This window comes from Conger conger, chromosome 4 (assembly GCF_963514075.1).
Source record: "Conger conger chromosome 4, fConCon1.1, whole genome shotgun sequence".
Taxonomy (NCBI): Eukaryota; Metazoa; Chordata; class Actinopteri; order Anguilliformes; family Congridae; genus Conger; species Conger conger.
The window spans coordinates 5,459,107-5,482,142 of NC_083763.1; the positions used below are offsets into that span (position 1 = coordinate 5,459,107).

The 23,036-nt window shown below is 43.6% G+C and overlaps 2 protein-coding genes across 4 annotated transcripts; one reads left to right on the forward strand and one right to left on the reverse strand.

The window, feature by feature from the left end:
- Nucleotides 1–199: 199 nt before the first annotated feature.
- On the reverse strand, nucleotides 200–7,952 carry LOC133127327 (survival motor neuron protein-like). Of its 3 annotated transcripts, none has more exons than XM_061240118.1 (10): nucleotides 7,801–7,952; nucleotides 7,065–7,142; nucleotides 6,794–6,898; nucleotides 6,230–6,415; nucleotides 5,101–5,286; nucleotides 4,082–4,207; nucleotides 3,586–3,744; nucleotides 1,916–2,083; nucleotides 1,416–1,506; nucleotides 200–953 (listed from the first exon to the last, which is right to left on the reverse strand). In XM_061240118.1, exons 1-9 carry the CDS (start codon nucleotides 7,843–7,845, stop codon nucleotides 1,420–1,422), a joined length of 1,140 nt encoding a protein of 379 aa, XP_061096102.1. In that variant the 5' UTR covers nucleotides 7,846–7,952; the 3' UTR covers nucleotides 200–953; nucleotides 1,416–1,419. The 3 variants fall into 3 exon arrangements, with proteins under 3 accessions (XP_061096102.1, XP_061096100.1, XP_061096099.1); XM_061240116.1 differs by having other exon boundaries at nucleotides 1,916–2,080; nucleotides 6,230–6,418; XM_061240115.1 differs by having other exon boundaries at nucleotides 6,230–6,418.
- Nucleotides 7,953–13,140: 5,188 nt separating this feature from the next.
- On the forward strand, nucleotides 13,141–15,333 carry LOC133126459 (growth arrest and DNA damage-inducible protein GADD45 beta-like). Its single transcript, XM_061238717.1, has 4 exons — nucleotides 13,141–13,378; nucleotides 13,627–13,728; nucleotides 13,931–14,156; nucleotides 14,520–15,333. The coding sequence occupies exons 1-4, from the start codon at nucleotides 13,335–13,337 to the stop codon at nucleotides 14,631–14,633; spliced, it is 486 nt and encodes a 161-aa protein (XP_061094701.1). The 5' UTR covers nucleotides 13,141–13,334; the 3' UTR covers nucleotides 14,634–15,333.
- The last annotated feature ends 7,703 nt before the right edge of the window (nucleotides 15,334–23,036 follow it).

The window sequence follows — 23,036 nt, forward strand, 5'->3', positions numbered from 1 at the left end:
TCTCATAATCATTTCACGGGTCAAATATTGACTCTGGTGTGGATGTCTCAGCCAGCGGTTCACGGCAGGAATTCAGGTCTGATGTCAAAGCCAGACAGTGCGTCATGTTGTACAGGTTCTTAATTTAATTATATTACAATTCCAAAAAAAATGACGACAGATTATACATTTTACCAAAAAAACATTTGAACGTGCAAAATACAACAGTATCGTTTCAGTTTTATTAGATTGTTAATTTTGCCCCAAATCACATTCAATGAAATGATGACATCAAAAGCATTTTTTTCCCCTTTATTAATTTTGAACAACTAATTTAACTTCAGGGAAAATTCATTTTCTTTGAACAAATCGCATTATACTTAACAGTTCTGGAAAACGTGAATGTGGTTAGATGGATAGACAGATAAAAATATTTGCAGCGTTGTTTAATTCGTTAAATCATCCAATTCGCTCTGCTCAGACAAACAAATGATCCTCTTTAAAAGACAGAAAGGCCACTTTATCTCCTGCACACTCATGAACACCAGGATGCTTTTTGCAACAGTATGGGCGTATGTATGTCTTTAAAAAAAAAAAAAAAAAAAATCAACCAAGGTTTTCGATTCTATAGAGCAGTGTTTTGAAGACCCGTATAAAACGTCAGGCACGAGGAATACAACACATTCCATCCAGAAATTCTCTCGACGCTTTCACCATTTCAGAAAATTCCTTTAACATAAACCAAGATGGATTTTTTTTTTTATCGACAGGAAGTCGCCTGGGTGAAGTTCCTGTGGACTCACAGGTCCCAACTCTCTCTGGTCCATTGGGGCTGTCGTCTCTCTCAAACCCCATCACTCCCACATCTCTTTTTCTCCCCCAGTCAGGCTTGTTTGATGTCAGGAGGATGGGTTATCCTTCTTATAAAGCAGTGACCTCTCTCCCACTGTTACTTATACGCACCATGCCGCAGGCTGCAATTCAACACAGGGAGAAAGGGTTTAATAAGCAGCCTTCGCTTCAAGGCCAATACAGGCAATCCCGGTGCAATTCCTGTGTAATTCCTTTGTATCTCAGCTGTGCACAGACGCTGGGCGTGATGAAGACCAGGCAAATGCCAAATGCTCCTGACGAGCTGGTTGGTGCCTTGCATAACACCCAATCGCTGTTGGTGTGTGTGTGAGTGCGAGCATATGAGTGAATGGGTAAATGAGAAGCATAAATTGTACAGAGCTTTGGATAAAGGCGCTATATGAATTCCAACCATTTACCATTTAGGCATGTGCGAGAGACTGATACAACATACTAATTCCGAAGATTACAGACATTGAATGACAAGTCCTAATATTTGTACAGTAAAAATCCACGTATGAATACAGCCGTTTACATGCATTGCGTTCATGAATCCTGCTCAAAATGTTACTGAGAAAGCTTACCTCTCTAATGTTTGTGCTTCCCATACGAGCAGTCGGGTTTGTGCGTCTCCTGGTCTACACTTTCACAACCTGCCTTGGCCTGCTGCAGGGCCTAGAATGCAGGTCATGGGTCAGCAAGGTAGCGGCATCCAGGGGTGGGACAGCCATATCACATCACAGGTCGTCACATACACATAATAATGATAATAATAATAATAATAATATCATTATTATTATAGTAAATAATAATAATAATGATTTGTTATTTAGCTGACGCTTTTATCCAAAGCGACTTACAGTTGATTAGACTAAGCAGGGAACAATCCCCCCCCCTGGTGCAATGCAGGGTTAAGAGCCTTGCTCAAGGGCCCAACAGCTGTGCAGATCTTACCGTGGCTACACCGGGGCTTGAGCCACCAACCTTCCGGATCCCAGTCCTATGTACCTTAGCCACTATGGAAAAAAAAACATGGCTCTGTTTGGTGAGGAATATTTGTCAGATGAATGACATGGGAACTCACCATGTAGCAGCCGGTGTGGTAGCCACACAGGTACCAGGACAGGAGCATGCTGGAGAGAGAAGACATATCGGGGTCCAGCCCCTCCCAACCCCCTCCAGGGCTCCCCCATGGGGGGAAAACACCCGGCAGTGGGGGTGGAGGGGGAGGCGTTGATGGCAAGACATCCTGCTGGAACATGAGGGAAAGTTTTATCTAAAGGGTCCTTCATAAGCACTATAGTGCATTCATAAGCACTACATTGCAGCAAGCGACATTACCATGACATACCGAGTGATCTTGTGTCACTTGCTGCATCAAGGTTTACATCACACATCACATGCCTGTTTGTGGTTATTGACATAAGTGTTTACGTAGAGCTTATGAAGAAGTTGTACAGCTCTTATGTACTTGTATAGCTCTTCAAATAAACTGTTTTATCATTTTGTAAACATTACACTCTAAACATTAAACATTAAATGGGGCGACATTGGCTCAGGCAATAAGAGCAGTCGTCTGGCAGTGGGAGGGTCGCTGGTTCGATCCCGCATCAGGTGTGTCATAGTGTCCCTGAGCAAGACACCTAATCCCCAAATGCTCCCGACGAGCTGGATGGTGCCTTGCCTGGCAATCAATCGCCGTTGGTGTGTCAGTGTGTGAATGAGAATAATCAATTGTACAGCGCTTTGGATAAAGGCGCTATATAAATGCCAGCCATTTACCATTTACACTCAAGGAAACTGACTGATACATCCCACAACTGTCACTGTCAAATAATGGTAGAACAGCCAAATTTTACTAATAGTCTGGTCTTTACAAGTACCACAATATCATCCCTATATCCAGAAAGAAAGACAGACAGACACAGATAGACAGAGGGAGTGAGGGAGAGAGAGATTGATCATCTCACATCTCATTTAGTTCTTGGTTCAGCTGGAAGGGATGTAATATCAATATTAGCTCACGGCTATAACCGTAACATTAATAGCTGAGGCTGTGTCAGTAGGTGAAAACGCTTGAGGAAATTGCTTTTGCTAGCCCTCTCGCAATGAGCTTAACAATGAGGTAATCAGCCCACTGACTGCGGCAAAGGAATTTCTGCCAATGCATACCGGATGACAACCAATCCTATGCTAAAGCAGACGCTCTTATCCAGAGCAACATATACACAACCATCTAATCTTCTTTACATAGTATATCCATTTATATAGTTGGATATTTTTACGAAAGCAATTCAGGTTATGTGCCTTGCTCAAGGGTGCAATGGCAGTATCTCATCATCGGGCCATTGGGCCTGTACCTACACTGAGAAGGGGTGCTTTTGGCTGGACAAAGAGAAGGACAGCCTCTGGTAAGCCTTTAGGAAACTGGCCAAATAAGAGTGCAAGCAAAGGCACTTCGTGACCTTGGAATTATAAGGTTATATTTGCGTTCTGAATAGTTTGAGATATCGAGCTTGAAAGCTTTCACATCCGAACACGGCAAAACTAAAATGTCGGGCAGTTGTTCATAGATCAAAACGACAGACACCCTAAAAGTACTCAGAATGTATAATATCAAAATCCTCTGAAGAAAAAAAAAAAAATATATATATATATATATATATGCATTACCATAACATATGACTGCAACCAATTTTTGTCAAAAATGTCAGTTAGAACATTATATTCTGAAGGTCTCGACTGGTCTCTCACCGCAGAGAATCTGGGAGGTACAGGAGGGAAGAAGTCAAAAGGAGGAGAGGGTGGAGGGCAGGCTCCCATCAGCCTCTCTTTGCAGCTGCCTGACTTCCCCTGGTCCTTCTGCCCCGTCACAGGCTCACCGAGGCAGCTGTCCCTGCCCCTGTTCCCATCCTGACAAACACCACAGTCACAGTTCACAAACATACCTGCAAAGTATGGAATAACTGCTGAGAAGTGTGTGCAGCAGGAAGTCAAGTGGACGAGAAGCAGAACTACAGGAAGTAAGTAACAGCAAGTGAGGTGGAGGGAAAGCAGAACTACAGGACGTGAGTAGCAGGAAGTGAGGTGGAGGAAAAGCAGAACTACAGGAAGTGAGTAGCAGGAAGTAAGGTGGAGGAAAAGCAGAACTACAGGACATGAGTAGCAGGAAGTGAGGTGGAGGGAAAGCAGAACTACAGGACGTGAGTAGCACGAAGTGAGGTGGAGGATAACAAGCATTAAGACCCACAGTGGTGCAGGCTGGTGGAATGGCGAATGTCGGATCTTGTTTTTTTGTGGTGTTTTCTTTCTCGTTCTTCCTCCAATCTGTGTGACTGCCGTGGCTCCTGCTGCTAGCTGGGCTTGTCTTCAGCACCTAGAAAGGAGGGGGTTTTCTCACAACGTCTTCCAGCCAACTCACTCACCAAAAAACAACACTCCCATTCCAACATTATGTTGGCTTGGGTGGAAATCAACCTTCTGTTGAATTCAACAGAAAACATGTTGTGTGACTGTTCATTTATTTTAATAAGCCAGACACTGCCAGAACACACATTTATACGTTCACATATTCAATGTAGACAAAAGCATTTACAATTGATGCCTCGCACCCATTCACACACCGACGGCGTTAGGCTGCCATTCAAAGCATCGACCAGCTCGACACAAGCAGTTGGGGGTCAGGTGTCTTACTCAGGGACACTTCGACACACCCAGGGCGGAGGATCGAACCGCGAGGGCTATATTGCGGTTCAATCCCCTTACCTCCTGCGCTAACGTGGCTCTCACCTCCTGCGGTAACGTGGCTCTTACCTCCTGCGCTAACGTGGCTCTTACCTCCTGCGCTAACGTGGCTCTTACCTCCTGCGCTAACGTGGCTCTCACCTCCTGCGCTAACGTGGCTCTCACCTCCTGCGGTAACGTGGCTCTTACCTCCTGCGCTAACGTGGCTCTTACCTCCTGCGCTAACGTGGCTCTCACCTCCTGCGCTAACGTGGCTCTCACCTCCTGCGGTAACGTGGCTCTTACCTCCTGCGCTAACGTGGCTCTTACCTCCTGCGCTAACGTGGCTCTTACCTCCTGCGCTAACGTGGCTCTCACCTCCTGCGGTAACGTGGCTCTTACCTCCTGCGCTAACGTGGCTCTTACCTCCTGCGGTAACGTGGCTCTCACCTCCTGCGCTAACGTGGCTCTTACCTCCTGTGCTAACATGGCTCTTACCTCCTGCGCTAACGTGGCTCTTACCTCCTGCGCTAAAGTGGCTCTCACCTCCTGCGGTAACGTGGCTCTCTTGCGCTCCTCCGGAGGCAGCAGGGCGCACAGCTCCAGCTCCTCCTCGTTCCCGTAGCCCTCAAACTGCACCCTGCCGCGGTCCCCCTTCCTCCACACCAGCACCGCCGGGTACACCAGCCCGTCTCCCGACCACACCGCCCGACAGCGGCTCCCCATGACCCACTGCATTACATTACATTACATTACATCACACTACATTACATTACATTACATTACATACAACAAAGTGCAAAGAGCATACCCATAACCAGGTATAAGTGCGCTGAAAGACCCTAGAGGGAAGTACAATTTCAACTGCTACCTGTACAACAAAGATAAGGACTAGGGCCTATTTTATCATCAGTTTAAAAAAAAAATAGATTTATTGTTATTATTTTGTAGTAATACCGCAACATGCAAATACATGAATAAACTGCTTACCCAACCAAACAAAACTAGCAAAGGTATCATCCTAATGATACAAGGAAATAACACAAGTGAAGACAACAGTTAAGGTTTACAGGGAGGTAGGGAGGGACAGGGAGAGGTGCAGCTTGAAGTGAGTCGTCAGTCTGCGCTTGAAGGTGGCACTGGGAACAGGGAAACCCCGCTGCCTACCTACACAGCCAGGATCCTACATTACACTGGTTATGTAGCTGAAGTTTTCCAAATTGACGTACAGTAGATTAGACTAAGCAGGGGCTTATGTGGGGTTAAGGGCCTTGCTCAAGAGTCCAACAGCTACACTGATCTAATTGAGGCTGTGGTGACCTGAACCACCAACCTTCCAGGTCAAGCACCTTAGCCACTAGGCTATAGGCTGCCCAATTATTACATAATGTATTTCAGGTGCAACGTAAAATAAAAACAATTGAATAATAACAATAATAATAATAACCATCAAATGATAATCATAATAGCAATCCCAAAAACAAAAATAAAAAGATTTATTGACAATGTCTTGTCTTCATAATGACTTTTAATAGCTTTGTGCTGAATGTCAATGACTAAATATCAAGCTCTTTGAGCTGCATTCCATGTATGAAAGGTGCTATTTAAATAAAGCTTATTATAAAAATCCCCAGCTACAAACAGCAGAAGTAAACGGGGCGATAGGCCTTCTTACTCGTTTCTCTCTCCATGGCTGATCTAAATGCTCAGGCAGAAGAGCGCTCAGCTCCACATCCTGTTCATTGCCATAGCCGTCAAACTTCACCCGGCCGCGCTGGCCCTCCACCGACACTAGCGCTGCGGGATACAGCAGTCCGTCCTCCGACCACACGGTACGACAGCGAGACCCCACTGCCCACGGCTGCTGTACGGAAACAACACGGCTTTAAAAACGCTCAGCAACTGATCCGTATTCAAACATACCAGGGCACTGCAATGCTAGCATTTTAGAATCTCCTGAAAATTGATGTCCACTAACTGGACGAATAATTTAGGCGCACATATCTACAATACTAACTGGTAAGCACTAGTGTGCTCCTAAATTCTTTTAGCTTAGCACTTTAGCGTTGAGCCCTGCTTACTTCATAGATTCAAGCCTTTCATTTCACTTCATATCAACCGAATCTACTGTATGGACTATTACAAATAATAAACCCACAAATGCAGTCAATATCGCGTATGATACATGCTGCAGGGGTGTCATTTTTTCATGAACACATCTGTAGGTCTCACGTCTTACACATGTAGTGGTCCTTTCTTTTTCCGCCGCCTTGCTCTCTTCACCAGATTTCGGCATTTCGTTCAGTCCATCCGAGGTATCCTCTCCTTCACTCATCACTCCTTTCTACGCGAGGAGAATGAGACACAAGTCACACCGTTGAGATTTCAAATAGAATTTGTTAACTGAAATTTGTGAAGACGGTACATTCAAGCCGTTTTGCTTTGCTACCGGTTGACAGCTGATGCAAGATTGAAATGTTGATGTGACAAGCAAATTAATCTGGCTCTACCTGAAAAGACTTCAGCGCCCTGTCGTACGCCTTCACCAGAGCGGAGTTGTCATCTGCTATTGCTGCTGAACAACATGCCTACACAAAGAGGCAAGCATTAGTAATAATTTTTACTGGTATACCTAAACTCGTTCATAATTGCATGTATTCGACAAGACATTGCGCACTAATTCACTTGCTTACTTCCCTAGCCTAGTATAATCAAAAAATCTAAAGGACGCCCTGGATGAAAGAAATAACGAACTCGAAAAAAGGCGTGACATAACTTACTGCACAACAGTATCTAAAGTTAAATGATCAAGTCGTGCATTTGGTTGCAGAGAGCGTCCATCGCCTTCATTATAAAGTAAGCCATAGACACGTATTGTAACTTTGCAGTCAATTAGTCGGCGAAGATTACAAATCACTTACAGAAATGGGTCAAGTCAAGTTAAGGTCAACAGAAGTCAATTATCTGTTGCATGACTATAAATAAACTTGTTTATTTAATCTTGAAATGACATACAGGTTCATGCAAGCTCTTTTATCAGGTTAACTAGATCGGCTAGCTGGTTGAATAAACAAAGAACATAGCTAGCCAACTAACACTCTTATGTTACGTAGTTCATAACTTCCTACGTTAGTTAGCATTATGATTATGGCTCATTTGTGCTAGTTAGCTACATTAGATTAAACAGGCTAACGTACCAAACTGGCTACGCTGCTAACCCTCCTAAAACTCGGAAACGAAACTTACGCTTCTGTCTTTTCGAAAAACAATATCTCCGTGACATTCGGCCATGTGTAGATATACTGAAAAAAATACTAGTTATAATCAATTAGATTGTTATTATATTTAACGCCACATCAATTTGCCACATCCGACTATCCACACGGCTCACTCAAATTCCCGCGAGTGTGTAAAAGTCTGAATTAAGGTTTCCAGACTTTCAAAGTGCCAATTTAACGTGACGTCATCTGTCAAAGACGAGAACACTAAACCCATATTGCAACACAAATTTTGGAAACAACCACTGCTTTTTATCATGAGATGAATTCGCTACTAAGGAACACGGTTATGCTTGTTGTATTAGCAAGGAGCGTATATTGACATTTTTAGTTTAGCGAAAAATGAATTACAAACCTGGCAACCCAGGTGTTCCCGTGGTATTGGCCGCACTGCACACTGGGACTTGAAGTACCTCACGTTCAGCCTCTCATTTAACAGAACGCCTGGGCAATGTCACCCCCTTGTGGTCAAAATGACTACACAGTTTATGGTTCTGTAGGGATATGTACTCCAGAACATTTCATTAGAAATAAAACAAAGAATATGACCTTAAAGTGCAGACTGTCAGCTTTAATTTGAGGGTATGATGGTATTTACATCCATATCAGGTGATATTACAACACTTTAAATACATAGTCCCCCATTTTAGGGGTCCATAAATCATTTCTTTATTTGTTTTTCGGGGCTTTTTGCCTTCAGTCTTGTCATCAACGAGTGAAAAGCATATTCAATTGGATTAAGGTCAGGTGATTGAGTTCGCCAGTGAAGATCATTCCACTTTTTAGACCTCTGTATGTGTAGGGTCACCACGGTCTTACTGCAAGGTGAAGTGCAGTCCAATCAGTTTTGAGGCATTTGGTTGGATCTGAGCAGCTAAGTAACCAGTTCCAATGAAGGCCCAAAACATCAGGGGCAGCCTGTAGCGTATTGGTTAGGGATCCCCGGTGTAGCCACAATGAAATTCGCACAGCCGTTAGGCCCTTGAGCAAGGCCCTTAACCCTGCATTGCTCCAGGGGAGGATCATCTCCTGCTTAGTCTAATGAACTGTAAATTAATTAATTAATTAATTAATTAATTATCCTAACCCGCTTATCCTGTACAGGGTCGCAGGGGGGCTGGAGCCTATCCCAGCATACATTGGGTGAAAGGCAGGAATACACACTGGACAGGTTGCCAGTCCATCGCAGGGCACACACACCATTCACTCACACACTCATACCTATGGGCAATTTAGACTCTCCAATCAGCCTAACCTGCATGTCTTTGGACTGTGGGAGGAAACCGGAGTTCCCGGACGAAACCCACGCAGACACGGGGAGAACTCCACACAGAAAGGCCCCGGCTGACGGGTATTCGAACCCAGGACCTCCTCGCTGTGAGGCGGCAGTGCTACCCACTGCACCATCCGTGCCACCCTGAACTGTAAACTGCCCATGATTACATGTACTGTAATCATGGGCAGTTCCTCTCTTTCTCCCCAATCTCCTCTTACCCTCACCTTGGTACAGGTTAGTACTTGTCTCATTTGTCCACAAATCTTTGTTCCAGAACTGCGCAACTCTGTATTTGCATATAAGCAAATGTTCAGCAAACTTCTTCTTTGCATCTTGTGGAAAAAAAAAACCCTCTGAGGTTATGCTGGTGTAATCTTCTCTTTGTGGTAGTCTTTGACACACCCTTTCCTACATCCTGGAGTGTTCTTGATCTTTTTAACGGTTGAAAGGGTGTTTTTCTTCACAACTAAATGTATTCTTCAGTCATCCAGTAAAGTGGAATTCCGTGGTTGTTCAGGTTATTTGCTAACCAGTGCAATTCTTTCTTATTAAACAATGGGCCAAATAGTTTATGAAGTTTATGTTTTTTGATAACTGATAGATATCGGCAACTGTATCCGAACTCATTTTCACGCATTTAGTTGTAGCATGGTATAAGAGATATAAACTACTCCACAGCATTGCATATACAAGAGCACGACATGCAGTGCTTTATATCTTACAAAGACATAGCACACACATAATATATATCTCTCTCTAACAGGACTATTTTAACGAAAACTTGTTCATAGATTAGAGAATTCGTATACCGATTATTTCACATTGCTGCGCTCTCATGCACACACGGTAGGTGAGGCGTAAATTCTTTGAACTTTTTGACCATGTGTATTCCGGGGTTCTGAGGTATATTCCCCGGGGGTAAACAAGGGGAAACGGAGGCAAGGCGATGCCAGTGATCGACAGCAATACAGTGAGTCAACCAGGAGGTTAATAAACGGCGTAATTACCTTAACAGGCACAGCAGGACATCCTGTGTCCGTATCCGTGTGAAATGGTTAAAAAAGAGTATTGCACTTTGTGTGTATTAGAGATAAACGCCAACTTAAGTTCCTGATCTTAATGGACTACTTCTTTTCTTATTATAATCCCAACACTCCATGTTCTAAGAACACGACATTGACTTCTCGTTGACACTCGTTGAATAACCCCTCACAAACTCACGACTGAATGCCGTTTTTCTGCTATTCGTTTGGTAGTCTCTTTGAACCCTCTAAAGAGACATATTTTAGCCTGTAACACACATACGCAATCGCGATTAATTTTCGCAGGGAGCAGGACACAGTTGCTATGGTTTCCAGCTAAAATAGTGTGTGTCCCAGATCAATTTGGAAAAGCTAGAAAATTCCCTATCACTGGGAATTGCGGTTCAAAGGACTACCTGTGACACAGAAGTCTATTACAATTAGATCGTGCTATACTACATTACGTTGCAACATTGTTTATTGCAACGTAAATAACGTAACTTTTCATCATGAATAAACAGCTAACAGAGCATTGCACAAAACAGCAGAATTCAAACTCGTTACGCATCAATAATTAATACCGCATTATTTTCTATTATCTAGCTACATTCTATCTGTTTTCACTTGGTAGGCTATAACCTATTCAAGCGACTTTGTTTCTACATGATCACTGGGATGGTTCTAACACGGCACAGCCTGTAGGTGGGACCGTAAGATGACCCAATGACTAATCAAAGTGATGTGACTCCTCGTCTCCCAGCTCGAGCCAAATGAGTCACGCATCTCCGTGAATCACTACCTGCATGAAAGCGAATTGCCTCAACCGTCCTACGTTGTACGTCGCTGCACACACGCGTCTCTTGGAAGGAGAACACAGGGCTATGAGGCAAACTCACAACGAAACCCCTAACCCTTTAAAACAACATAGGCCTACATGGAAAAATATACAGCCATGGTATGCAAAATAATTATGGACAATGAAGAATGGAAAATGGAGGAATCAAGATGATCATTTCGTAGCCTTTAAGAGATGTGCCATTCAGTAACCACGTAAAAGCCAGCGTTTGACTGTTTTCAGTAAATTATACGCGTTTACCAGCAGCCTATTAGAGAATACGAGTCAATATTGTCGGTGCTGTTGTCATGAACATGCTTTGCAATTCACGGGTAGTCGTAGCTTGTCCTCCGCTGTTTTCTCCTCAGAGAATTTCAACCAACAGGCTAATTAATTCTGCCAAGATTATTACGCTAATGCATTATATATAATATAGGCCTAAAAAATTAAAAAATTAAAAACGTATTATTTAAGTCTCTTAACTACAATGTGATTCATTACAGCGTCATACACTTAAATGGCCACAAGATGACGCTCGTTGACAAGAAAAAAGGAACGACCAAGTATTTCGTAAAATACATCAATAATAATAATAATAATAATAATAATAATAATAATAATAATAATAATAATAATAATTACAGACATAACTAAATCCATATTTTTAATTTGAACTTTTACTCTGACTTACTCTTAAGCACTTCTGTTACACTGAAGTGGAATACCTACATTTCGCCTTTTGCAGTTGCAAATTGAACCAGCAATTAAACACCAACTTCTAAATAAAATAGAAATATTGACGCTGGATGTATGTGGCATGTATAATATAACGGTTTTAAAAATAAAATAACATTTAAACGCTGCAAGCAATAATGTAAACAAGAACCGAACGTAACCCCGTGCGTGGGTTACAGGAACCAATGCCGGGAAACTTTACAAATTGCAACGTGTTACAACATGTTCCACTCCACTATATGTTGTAGTGACCACCAGGGGGCGGCACCAGCACTTATTTTCTGACGAAGACCTGAGAATTTGCTTTTTCGTGTCAATATGTTCAGTAATAGTATCAGACAATGCAACAACGCAACAAACCCCCGATTTCGACATCCGCAGTGCTCCTTGTACGACTGGTGTGCACTATTATTTAAAAGATTACATTTTAAATAATTAATTTCGACATCATGAAATTGTTTGACGCATCATTATACAACGCAGGTGGGGGGAGAGACTTGTGGAAAGAAATGTTCTGGAAACCTAGTTCTGATTTTGTAACGCTGCTGCATAACATAAGATGATCCTGTTGTGGCTATTCGTAAACAGCTCTGATCTTGTGACAGTAGTGCCTATAATTAGACACAGAACTGGAGCGCAGACGAGGGACGAAAGTTCCAGGTAATACATGCCAATAATTTCAGGAACATTCAAGAATATGGATGTTGGAGGAGGGTTGTTGTCATTCGAAAAAAAATCATCTTTGCATAGTAAGAGACGATATTTGTTGAGCTCGAGGATACTGTGTAAGAGCAGGCTAATCTACTGTTATCTCAGTTGCACAATATAAGGGCAATTCACCCGACTGCTTGTCTCCATTAAAAAACGAGGAAAGGCAGGTGCTATAAAAAATAAAAACGCACAAGGTGCCTTCAACGTATTCCCAACTGCATAGAGCAACCGCGCAACAATGCAAAACCTGCAAACAAATGCACGCAATTTGCTTGTTTGAAAACACACTGACGGCACACTAATAATTTATTATTGTAGATCAATTTGACCTTTATGTAACAAATGTGCATGTTTGGAGAGGTACAGTGTGTACAAACTGGTGTATGGCTGTGCAAAAACGTTTAACACCTCTGACTACCTCACGTTCAGTTTCCCTGAAATTGAAAAAAAAAAAGAAGAACTGCGCACTGTGAGCGCTAAGGAAATTCCTTGGAACTGAAAACTGAAATAAATAAATATATATATATTAACAAGGGACGCGAGGTTATCGAAACAAGCCCACGTGTGCCTTGGAGATCCTCTAAAAAAACCGTCCAATTATTGTAAAGGGTGAGAAGTCCATCGAGAGAGGCTGGCCAATAGAACACCGTTTCAGCAGGACAAACCACGCCCACCCGAAAAACAGATAAATACTGCGTATCGCCGGGTTGAAGTCGCACAACGAGCTGACACAAGAACGATTTGGTCTGCATTATTACAGTGGCTGGAGCATTGGATGACTTTACACAGAAACTACGCAACGCTGAACAACTTGGATTACTTGTGAACGGCGTTCAACAGCCTTGCAACTCTTTTCGGGAATTTATAGCCTATTCTGGAGTTTATCCTACAATTTGTGGATTATAACATCTTTTGAATTCAACATGACTCTGGAAGAACTTGTTGGATGCAACATTACCGATAAAAGGTAAGAGTCTTATCTAAGCACTACCGAAAACCTGTAGGATCGTATCGCTTCTCTATGTAGCCTATGCACTAGAACAGCTTTGGAATATGAGCATGCACGCTGTTATTGTAAAGTTTATGCATTGCACGAAATTATTTTTAACTGTAGATGTAGCTACGGGAATGCAAGTTTGTGTCGTTTAGATTTTCTTTGACGTTGTAGCTTACATGTTCCATGTGCAAATTCTAATAAATGTTTTCCCTTTGAAGAATGGAGTCTGTGGGTCAAGCTTTAGAAGAATTGCTGGTGGCCGCCCAGCGACAAGACTGTCTCACGGTCGGAGTCTACGAATCTGCAAAACTCATGAATGTGTAAGTACCGTTTTCTTTTTCGCAAATTGTACCGCTATCAACTGAAATGTCAGACTTAAAAAAATGTTTGTTCATATTTCAATTAATACATTGACATGGCAAATATAGCTACAGTGACGTGCCTACAAATGCTGACATGTAGCCTTATTACATTGTTTCGACCAGTGCATTAATATGTGCGTTTTTTTTTTGTGATCCACAGCGATCCGGACAGTGTGGTTTTGTGTGTGCTGGCAACTGACGAGGAGGACGAAGACGACATCGCGCTGCAGATCCACTTCACGCTAATCCAGGCGTTCTGCTGTGACAACGACATCAATATCCTGCGCGTCTCCGGCGTGAGCCGTCTGGGGCAAGTCCTCGGCGAGTCAAACAACGCGGACAGCAACGCCAACGAAGCCAAGGACCTGCACTGCCTCCTTGTCACCGTAAGTGTCTTAAGTTGCGGCGCATTTCTGTACAGCAGTTTCATGTATCGATTCGTTTTTGACCACAGTACTGTTTTAAATAAACTAGCGTTTGCTGAAACTGAGCTGCATTATGTTCAGATGACTTCTCGGCAGCAGCCATCGAGTTTTTACCAGTAAGCCTACTTTGAATAACTAGGTCCTGCGCATTACCTATGCAAATACGGCTAGTGTCGTAGCTAACACGTTAACGCTTGTCTGGACTGGAAATCCTTTGGCCGGTTGAATATCTGTAGTTTCCGTAATTGCCATTGCGCTATTTTCGCAAATAAATATTAGTGTACTGATCGAATTGCTAACCTTTTACCTCCTATTTGCTTTCAGAATTCCCACGTCGACTCACTGAAATGCCAAGCACTGAAAGAAGTCGGCAACTACTGCGAAGAGAGTCGCTGCAAAAACCAGTGGGTACCGTACCTCGCACTGCAGGAGCGTTGAACGAACTGGTGGAAGGTAAAGCGAAAGCGTTAATGGCAAACTGAAGACGTCATTCTTCGAGAATAAAGGACGACGTTCAAGGAGGCATCGCACGGTGACTTGCCGCGCGGCACGGCCCGCGGCGGCTCAAGTGCTGGGAGTCTGCGAGGAAATGGTCAAAGGGACTCGCTCTCTTCCTTTGCGAAGTGGAACATGCCCGGCGGTGGCGGAGGGGGTGCGGTAGGAAAGCGAGCCGAGTGGGGAGTCGCTGCTGCCTCTCAGCGCTGATGGAGGGGAATCGAGGGCGGCAGCAGCGTGGGTGTTGGACTTGCAGTTTCACTTCACATCGGGGAAGCTGGAAACCTCTCACCGATGTCGAGGCGGACATTAATAATGGGTCGTAACGCACCCATGCGTGGATAAGGGAACATTGTGGACTCGTGAAATGAATCTCACGCTTAACTGTTAAGCAGGAATGCATTTTTTTTCTTTTTTTCTTGAATGAGCAGCACAGTGCTACTGCTACTACTATCATGTGAGGAGACAGTGCAGCACACGAACTTTGCAGCTGCTTGATGAATGGACTATGTCAAAAGGAAACTATAGATTGCAATGTATTTCTAATTTAAACATAGTAATATATGCCCATGAACTACTGTATTGTTAAAGTATGATTTCATGTGTTCTAATTTTAATAAATTATTGAATGGAAACATTGAAAGTTCTTTGTTTTGCATATGTTTTTGTTCTAATATCTCAAAATGAGTCCACTTATCTAATGTTCAAAATAATACATCTGATGGTTAAAAAATATATTCAGGATTCACCAGACTACAGACACTAGTCTCATGGAAGGATAAGATTATGCTAAATTAATGCATTGGGATTGTGGACTTCTGCATACAAACATTTAAAATATTGTTTCTCAGAACCTCTGCATTGCATTTGAGTTATACATAACATATAGAGCTGCAAGAAAGGGTCAAATCAACAGACCGACGAGTAGAATAATTCAATTGTAACTTTGTGCGTTTACAACTTCGTACACAAGTGACGTTCTCATCAAGCTAATGTTCAGTGAGTCAGTCTGAGTCAATACATTAGTCTCAAAGAAATGCAATGAGTAATTGGGCTGGGTAGGCTTTTGAGAACCTGTTCAGGAGCACATCCAATCGACCTAGGGAGCTATGTCTGATGTTTTTTTTCTCCTCTGGAGCTATGGTAGTGCCTACAGTGACACCCATTCTAACCGTGGAGATGTTGCAATAACACGTCATAACTTATGTTTCCACTGCCCTGTCTTGGTTGTAAACTAAACTACCTATAATGTAGGAAAGATACACACCGTTCTAGAGCATATTGACCTGGGCAAATACAAATGTCGGCCAACTACAGGCACGATAGAATGCATGGCTCAACTCCAAATGAGTCTGGCAAAAGTAGGACTATTTCTGCTGTAAAGCACCATAGAAAGTGATTTCTTTCAGTACTTGCTCTTGACTAGATGACACAACCTCGACCCTAATATCATTACCAGGTCACACCAGGCAGTAAAATATGATGTTTTTCTTACTGCACTTCAGATGCATATTTTACAGCACATTTAATTTATCTTTCCAATGAGGTCTGCCAAAAATGGGAATGGCAGGAACAAGCCTATGGGTTCTTCATCCTAAACCAGAAAATAAAATATTAATTCAGTGAACTATTTTACTTTTGCAGTGTAGTATCAGGCAAGTTCAACTCTAATCTTCCAGGGTCACCAGCACTTAGTAGTCAGTTAGGCAACAGTTGCAATTCAAACCCCCATATTGGCTTACATTAGAAAGACACAGTTAAGGTTGGATCAGAGGAAACCGGGCCTATGTTAAAACTATGTCCTGACAGGGCCTCTGGTCTTTGCAGCTCTTGCTAACAGACTGGATTTCTTGTCACTGTGATGTGTATAATTCTGGATATGCAACTCAGCAACAGCCCGGCTGTGTCTCATTGCCCCACACGCGTCTGGTCCATAGAAATAGTGCAGATCTCTTATACTCGTAGTGTGTGTTAGCAGGACTGTACAACGGTTAGACTGCTTGGAAAGTGGCCAGAGGGTTTGATGCTGGAATACCCGGGGGGGGCATTGCTGTTCTAATCCTGAACAGAGTGCTGAAAGGTGAAACTACTTCACATTTTTCCATACCAGTAAAAATGCAAGCAATGCAAGTCAGCATGAATACCAAACAAAAAAGGTTAACATATATTCAAATAAATTCTGGGAGGGGGGAGGGGGGTTTCCCCTTACAAATGCGTACCATTTCACCCTACAGAACGCGATCAGACAAAGAAGACACATCGGCAACAACGAGAAATTAAAAAAAAAAGGGAACTGCTGAGCCAGTCGCGAGCGAAGTCTGTTTTCCTGTCTTCAGCAGATTATGGTCGTTGCGAGCTTTACGAGGTCCAGCGGCCGCGGGATGGGCCACGTTTCCTCTCTTCCTGGCGATGCCGTCACGTCCTCTCTTCCACTGCGCTGCTGTGACACCCTGCCCTGGGGGCGGGGCGGCGGCGGGGAGAGAGTCCGGGGGCCCCGTGACGCAGGAGTGAAGTTTGACTTGGCAGATACGGATATGGAGGGGCGGGATAGACGAGTCTCTCGCTGCGGCGCTGCCAATGGGAGTTCACTGGGGAAACTTTGGGCTGTCTCCCTCTCACACACACACACACGCACACGCACACGCACCCTTCTCTGAGGAACACAGGACCTGCAATAAAATAAATCAAAAATAATAAATCATTCGCTGCCGTTTTGAGTTAAGCTAAGCAGAGGACGGAGTACAAACAGTAACTGCAGAGTAGCACATGGTTCTGGTTCTGGTTCTGGTACATTACATACTGAGTTGCCTGTCTGACTGCCAGCCTTTTGCAGCTCAGCAGGTCAACAGACCATAAGCTTTCTGGTGAATGTTCCCGTGATAGAATGGCCTGTTCCCTGCCTGCAAGCCAAAGGAGATGATGACAACTCCGTCTCACAGATGCTTCTCACACAAAGCTGTGCTGCTGTTCCCTGGGTGTGCGGGCCCCTGGCACGGAGGAGAAGGTTCGGCTACAGACACACGCCGGACTCTGGTCGGGTTCCCCAGCACCGCTGTCCTCCGTGCAACTTCTGCCCTCAGGCCCCCGCCCACCTGTTCAGCCGCGAAGCCCGTACGTCTGAGTGTCCCCACCTGCAAACGCTTATTCCTGAACGCATCTGCGCCGCTCTACCCGGCTCATTCCTAATTGGGAACTCGGCGTGCTCCTCAGCGTACCGTTTTGATAAAACCGCGTCTGGAGGTTAAGCTCCCTGTCGGCAGACTGCGTGTGATAAGAGTCTCCGCCTCTGTCAGCAGCAGACGGATTGGGCAGAGCGCAGACAGCCAAACTCGGCTTGCAGCAGGAGAGTGTTTCTATTTTCTTGTTAGTTGTGCACCTTATAAGGGCCGTGCCGTCTCATCGATGACACATCTACTTTGTGCTTTTTGCGCGGCCCCATCCATTGCCAATGCGTATACTGGGAGAAAAAAGATGGGCATGGAAAGAGCTGCTGGAGTCTGCTAGAATTATTTATTTTTAAACCCACACAAACCTATCCAACCAACAGAATTGAGCAATGTTTCTCAAACCCCTTGTTTGGATTTTATCAGTGTTCATGAGCAAAATTAAGTAGAAGAGGGCCTTCCTGGAAGCAGCTGGCTTAGTGGGAACGGGGTTTGGTATGAGGGGGGAGGCTGTTCAGCTTCTACAACCACACCCACTGAGCATATGGTAAAACTCATCCACAGGACTGCATCATGAATGAGAACACACTGCACCCCTCTAAAAAAAAAAGCTATCATAGAAATCCAGATAGACTGTGAATGCCTGCTTTTACCCAAACACTGAGAGCACTAGATGAAGGTAATTGTCAAGTACTAGGTATGCAAATTATGTTTAAATCTTTTTCTCAAATCTCTTTGCGGAGGTATTAGTCTAATCCAAGCTGTCCGGAGGCTGGGTGTGCAGTAGACTCAACACTGCTGCATGGAAGATACAGTAGTGTCGGCCAATGAAATGCAAACAAGTTTGACAGCACAATGACAGCAAATGGATAGGCAGGCTTTGCAGAGCGAAGCTGATTAAACAAATATCAATTATGTACTGACGGACCTGGAACAAACAGAGCGTATGACAAAAAATGAAAATAAATTATTTGCGGTGTTTGACTTTTGCTATGACATCCGGCAGTGCATTTCTCTGAACTTCCACGTTTCACGCTCCAAGCCGAGTTTGACTTACTTCTGAGCAAGGCTCGTAATATGCATATTTGACTTTCGTTCACAGCTGGGTTCCTCCCGAGATTTAGTCCCATCGGAGAGTTTTTCTCCCCATAAGGAAGTCGTTTACGCTGTTTGGGGTTCTGTTTTGGGGCATTTTTTTCTTCCCTTCTGTTAGTCTGTGAAGTCTCTTAGGGACAGTCTTCAGTGAAAAGCGCTATACAAATAAAATTCTACTTAATTGTTCAATGCTTTGAATATGTGCTTCATCTGTGATCCTACTGATGCAAAATCTACAAAATGTATCTTCCCACAACTACAGCTGCCATTGTTGTTAAACATCAAAATAATTGCAAGTCTGAGACCCTGCCCCAGTAATAACTATCTAAATAAATTCTAGAAACAGGATTAACAAGAGGATGTCATCCAACCCATCCTGCTTTACTGGTTTCTGCTATGCAATTTCTTGAGCCTTCCCTCCCTCTCAGGTCTGTGTATATTAGTGTCAATCGTATCTGTTGCCTGAGGAATATCGGCTGCTGGTTTTAGGCACTAGTTTATTTTACCCTGCATTCATTTCATAACAGAGAATGGAAGTTCACAAACCCTCTTAAGTGACAAAAAAGCAACACAGTACAAGCAAAGCCTATAACGACATCTTCCAACACATTTTGAAATAGATGTACAGATCAATATAGCGGCACCTTAAAATAGAAGGAAAATCTGTAAAAAGGTATTAATATTGCATTCAGTTTCGTCAGAGAAACTTTTTTATAGGTTACCCTTTCATCTGCAAATTGGCTCCGCCATGGAGCGGAAAGATCGCACGGAAACGTGGACGTACTGTGTCACATCTACGTCAGACGCAGTAAAACGTAGATCACTATGGAAACAGCTAGAGGGTCCCCATGATTGTTTTCACTTTCGGAACCAGGCTGTACGCATGCACCGTGCAGGTAGCTCACACGAACCTAGAAAACGACCAAATATTTGTGATTCAGCTACACCATAATAAACGCTAGTAAAGTCTGACACCCACATCATTAGCCATACTGTATAGCAACTGCATGCGTGAATGGTTTTATTGCTTGCAGGTGAACTGCAACAGAAAATAGCCTTTAGCAAGATGCAGACGTAGCCTACTCGATACGAAATTGTTTGGACTTTATTAATATTATTTTTCTGTTTCTGCAACCAGTTAGGCTACGTTAGTTGCTAATCCTATACTTCGACGCATACGTAACACCCATAAATAAAAATGACATGGGTCATTTAACTGTATACTAGCAAAACTGGACCATTTCACTTTTGATTTCGTATTTCCAAACTATTTGAATTTGAATTTGAATTGTTGGCTAGTCAACGCTAAATGATTGGCAATAGAAATACATTGTTTTTCCACAAAAAGCGTAGTTGGATAAATTACATTCTCCCATCCCCCTCATCACAAATATCAGCCAGAGATGGTTGAGTTGCATTCACGGAACCTCCGGAAACGTCATTGCCCATTTAAGGGCAATTTGATACTGCGCGTTACTTGCACTACGGATGAATTATTAATTTGCTGATCCATGATGACATTGAATCCTTGTCGTAACAGATGCATATACAAATAATCGCATCGTTTTTGGAAATAACAAAGCTGGTTGCCTAAAATGTAGCCTACACTTTTCTTTTTACATTTTAATCACACAAGCGCATAGCTATTCTGGTAAAATGGTAAATGGTTGGCATTTACCAAAAATGCCAACCATTTATTGTGTCTCGGTTAGTCTATATTTCTTAGAAACATCGGCGGCAATTCGCAGGATTGCTTAGTTGCACCACTGGAATGCGAAGAACGCAGATGGAAATGGCAGTGATCTGTAGTTTGAAATAGTATTTTATAATTTATTCTCGTCCTTGAGGTTGTGACTGTTATGCATTTGAATTGGACAAGCCATAATAAGCTACGTAGCTATATCGGTAATAATTTCTGTTCAACTATGAACGTGAAAAAAGGTTATGTCCTATTGGCTTTGCTATATTTATGGGTTTGTGGGTTTATTGACGTGACAGCTAAAGTTAACCTCTTTTGCAGAAGTTATTTGGAACCTTTCTTCCACATGGAAGTCTCAAATTATATGAACCAGAGACAGTTGAAGTGAATTTATTGTAGCACCCGTTTTCAACCCCACATAAGCTACAACTTTGAGAAAAATTAAGCTATACTGGTTCAGTGGTGGGGCGGCACGGACGGTGCAGTGGGTAGCACTGCCGCCTCACAGCAAGGAGGTCCTGGGTTCGAATCCCCGTCGGCCGGGGCCTCTCTGTGTGGAGTTTGCATGTTCTCCCTGTGTCTGCGTGGGTTTCCTCCGGGTACTCCGGTTTCCTCCCACAGTCCAAAGACATGCAAGTTAGGCTGATTGGAGAGTCTAAATTGCCCGTAGGTGTGAGTGAATGGTGTGTGTGCCCTGCGATGGACTGGCGACCTGTCCAGGGTGTATTCCTGCCTTTCGCCCAATGTATGCTGGGATAGGCTCCAGCCCCCCTGCGACCCCGATCAGGATAAGCGGGTTCAGATAATGGATGGATGGATGGATGGTTCAGTGGTAGCCTCCTCCGAGCCTGCTGCCATTTTGTTGTCAATTAACAACGGCAAATAAAATATTATTGCCTGGAGACCTGCGCATGTGAACATTGAACAGCTCTCATTTATTGTAAACAAGGTTTACTGCAAGGAAACGTGATCAGCGTCGATTATTCATACGGAGAGCGCAACACTGTCACTTCTTGAATGTTTGCTCTGAGTCAACCAAAGAGCTCTGCGTGTACTCTGCTTCCTCTCCTATCATGCTCTCTGACTGTACTTTTCCTCTCATGAATTGTGCTGTAGATATTTTTTTTTACAACAATCTTACCATTGACATAAATTCAACTTTTAAGGTAATGAGCTGGTTCCAATGGTATGAACAGTACATGCTCATTATTAAATGACAAAAATAAATAATTTGACAAGATTAATTGCACGTCGATCGCAGCCCAACCCCAACCTCCAGCTAACAACTGTGCTAAGAATTCAATTCTCACCCATGGGTTGGGTGGAAGAACCTACAGTAGGGTTAATTAAGGCCAAGTTACCACATGAAAGCAAGAACTAACATTTGACATGAGTCTGTATTGCAGTCACATACAGATCACACAAGCTCACACAATTCTGGTCACTCCACTTCCAAATTGTAGAAAAAACACAATGCTATGCGTCACACTACAGAAAATACTGTACATGGAAATCAGTTAAAGTACTGCAGTGTGGGAGACAAACGCCAATTTTCCCGTGGTTTCCGCAGTACACCCGGGAAGGCCTTTATATAGCAAGTCCTTCCATACGAGATTTATTTTGGACCTTGCCGCAGAGAATACTGAAAACACCTACTCCAGCAGTGGGAGGGGGGCTGGCACTGGATGTACAAAGAAAAACAGCCAAAAAGAGACATTTCTGCCTCCCTCGTGACACACACACACAGACAGAGGGGGAGGGATGATGCGGACCGAACATGGGTTTTTTTATGCTCCTACATGATGGCTTGATTTGTGAATATGTGTTTCTGTCTCTGCCAGTCTGAGTCTCTGCATGGGTGGAGGGTGCTCAGAAGCTCCAAGGAGCTCCAACGCACTGGAGGAACGAACGGGCCATTTCTCTCTCCCGAGGGCAGCCTACCACATTAGCCTGAGCTCAAAATATCGATAACATTTTAAAAAACGAACACGCCAACTGTGTTTTTTCCCGACCCGACGCAATCCTATCAAACGAAACCGAAATCAAATCAAACGCTGCAATCAGCGCAACCGCTCACCCAGTCGCTCGTTTCAATTCACTTTAATCTTTAACGCGATCAACGATTGGTTTTTAACATTTTTTAACCAAAGCACGGCCAGAATTACACACACGGCTTACTGGGGTTTACTCAGAGAACTCCTGTTCAGATAGCTACTCACAACACAAGAGAGTTTACGACCAGAGCCTCTGTCCAGTAACGACTGGGCCCTATGCACGCGCAGCAAACAAATATCACAAGCCACGTGCACGCGAGCAGATTATCCAACCGGATAAGGAGACCTGCTGTAGGTCACCTGCATTATCGCCTGCACCGCTCTTCGCGAAGGG

What these genes read in the sequence shown, in the direction of transcription:
- LOC133127327 (XM_061240115.1), bottom strand. Translation starts at nt 7,845, where the DNA reads ATGGCCGAATGTCACGGAGATATTGTTTTTCGAAAAGACAGAAGC. An exon ending in TTTTTCGAAAAGACAGAAGC is followed by an intron (nt 7,143 to 7,800) that starts GTAAGTTTCGTT and finishes CTCTTTGTGTAG; the next exon opens with GCATGTTGTTCAGCAGCAAT. An exon ending in AAGAAAGGACCACTACATGT is followed by an intron (nt 6,419 to 6,793) that starts GTAAGACGTGAG and finishes GTTTCCGTACAG; the next exon opens with CAGCCGTGGGCAGTGGGGTC.
- LOC133126459 (XM_061238717.1), top strand. Translation starts at nt 13,335, where the DNA reads ATGACTCTGGAAGAACTTGTTGGATGCAACATTACCGATAAAAG. An exon ending in TCTGCAAAACTCATGAATGT is followed by an intron (nt 13,729 to 13,930) that starts GTAAGTACCGTT and finishes TGTGATCCACAG; the next exon opens with CGATCCGGACAGTGTGGTTT. An exon ending in TGCACTGCCTCCTTGTCACC is followed by an intron (nt 14,157 to 14,519) that starts GTAAGTGTCTTA and finishes ATTTGCTTTCAG; the next exon opens with AATTCCCACGTCGACTCACT.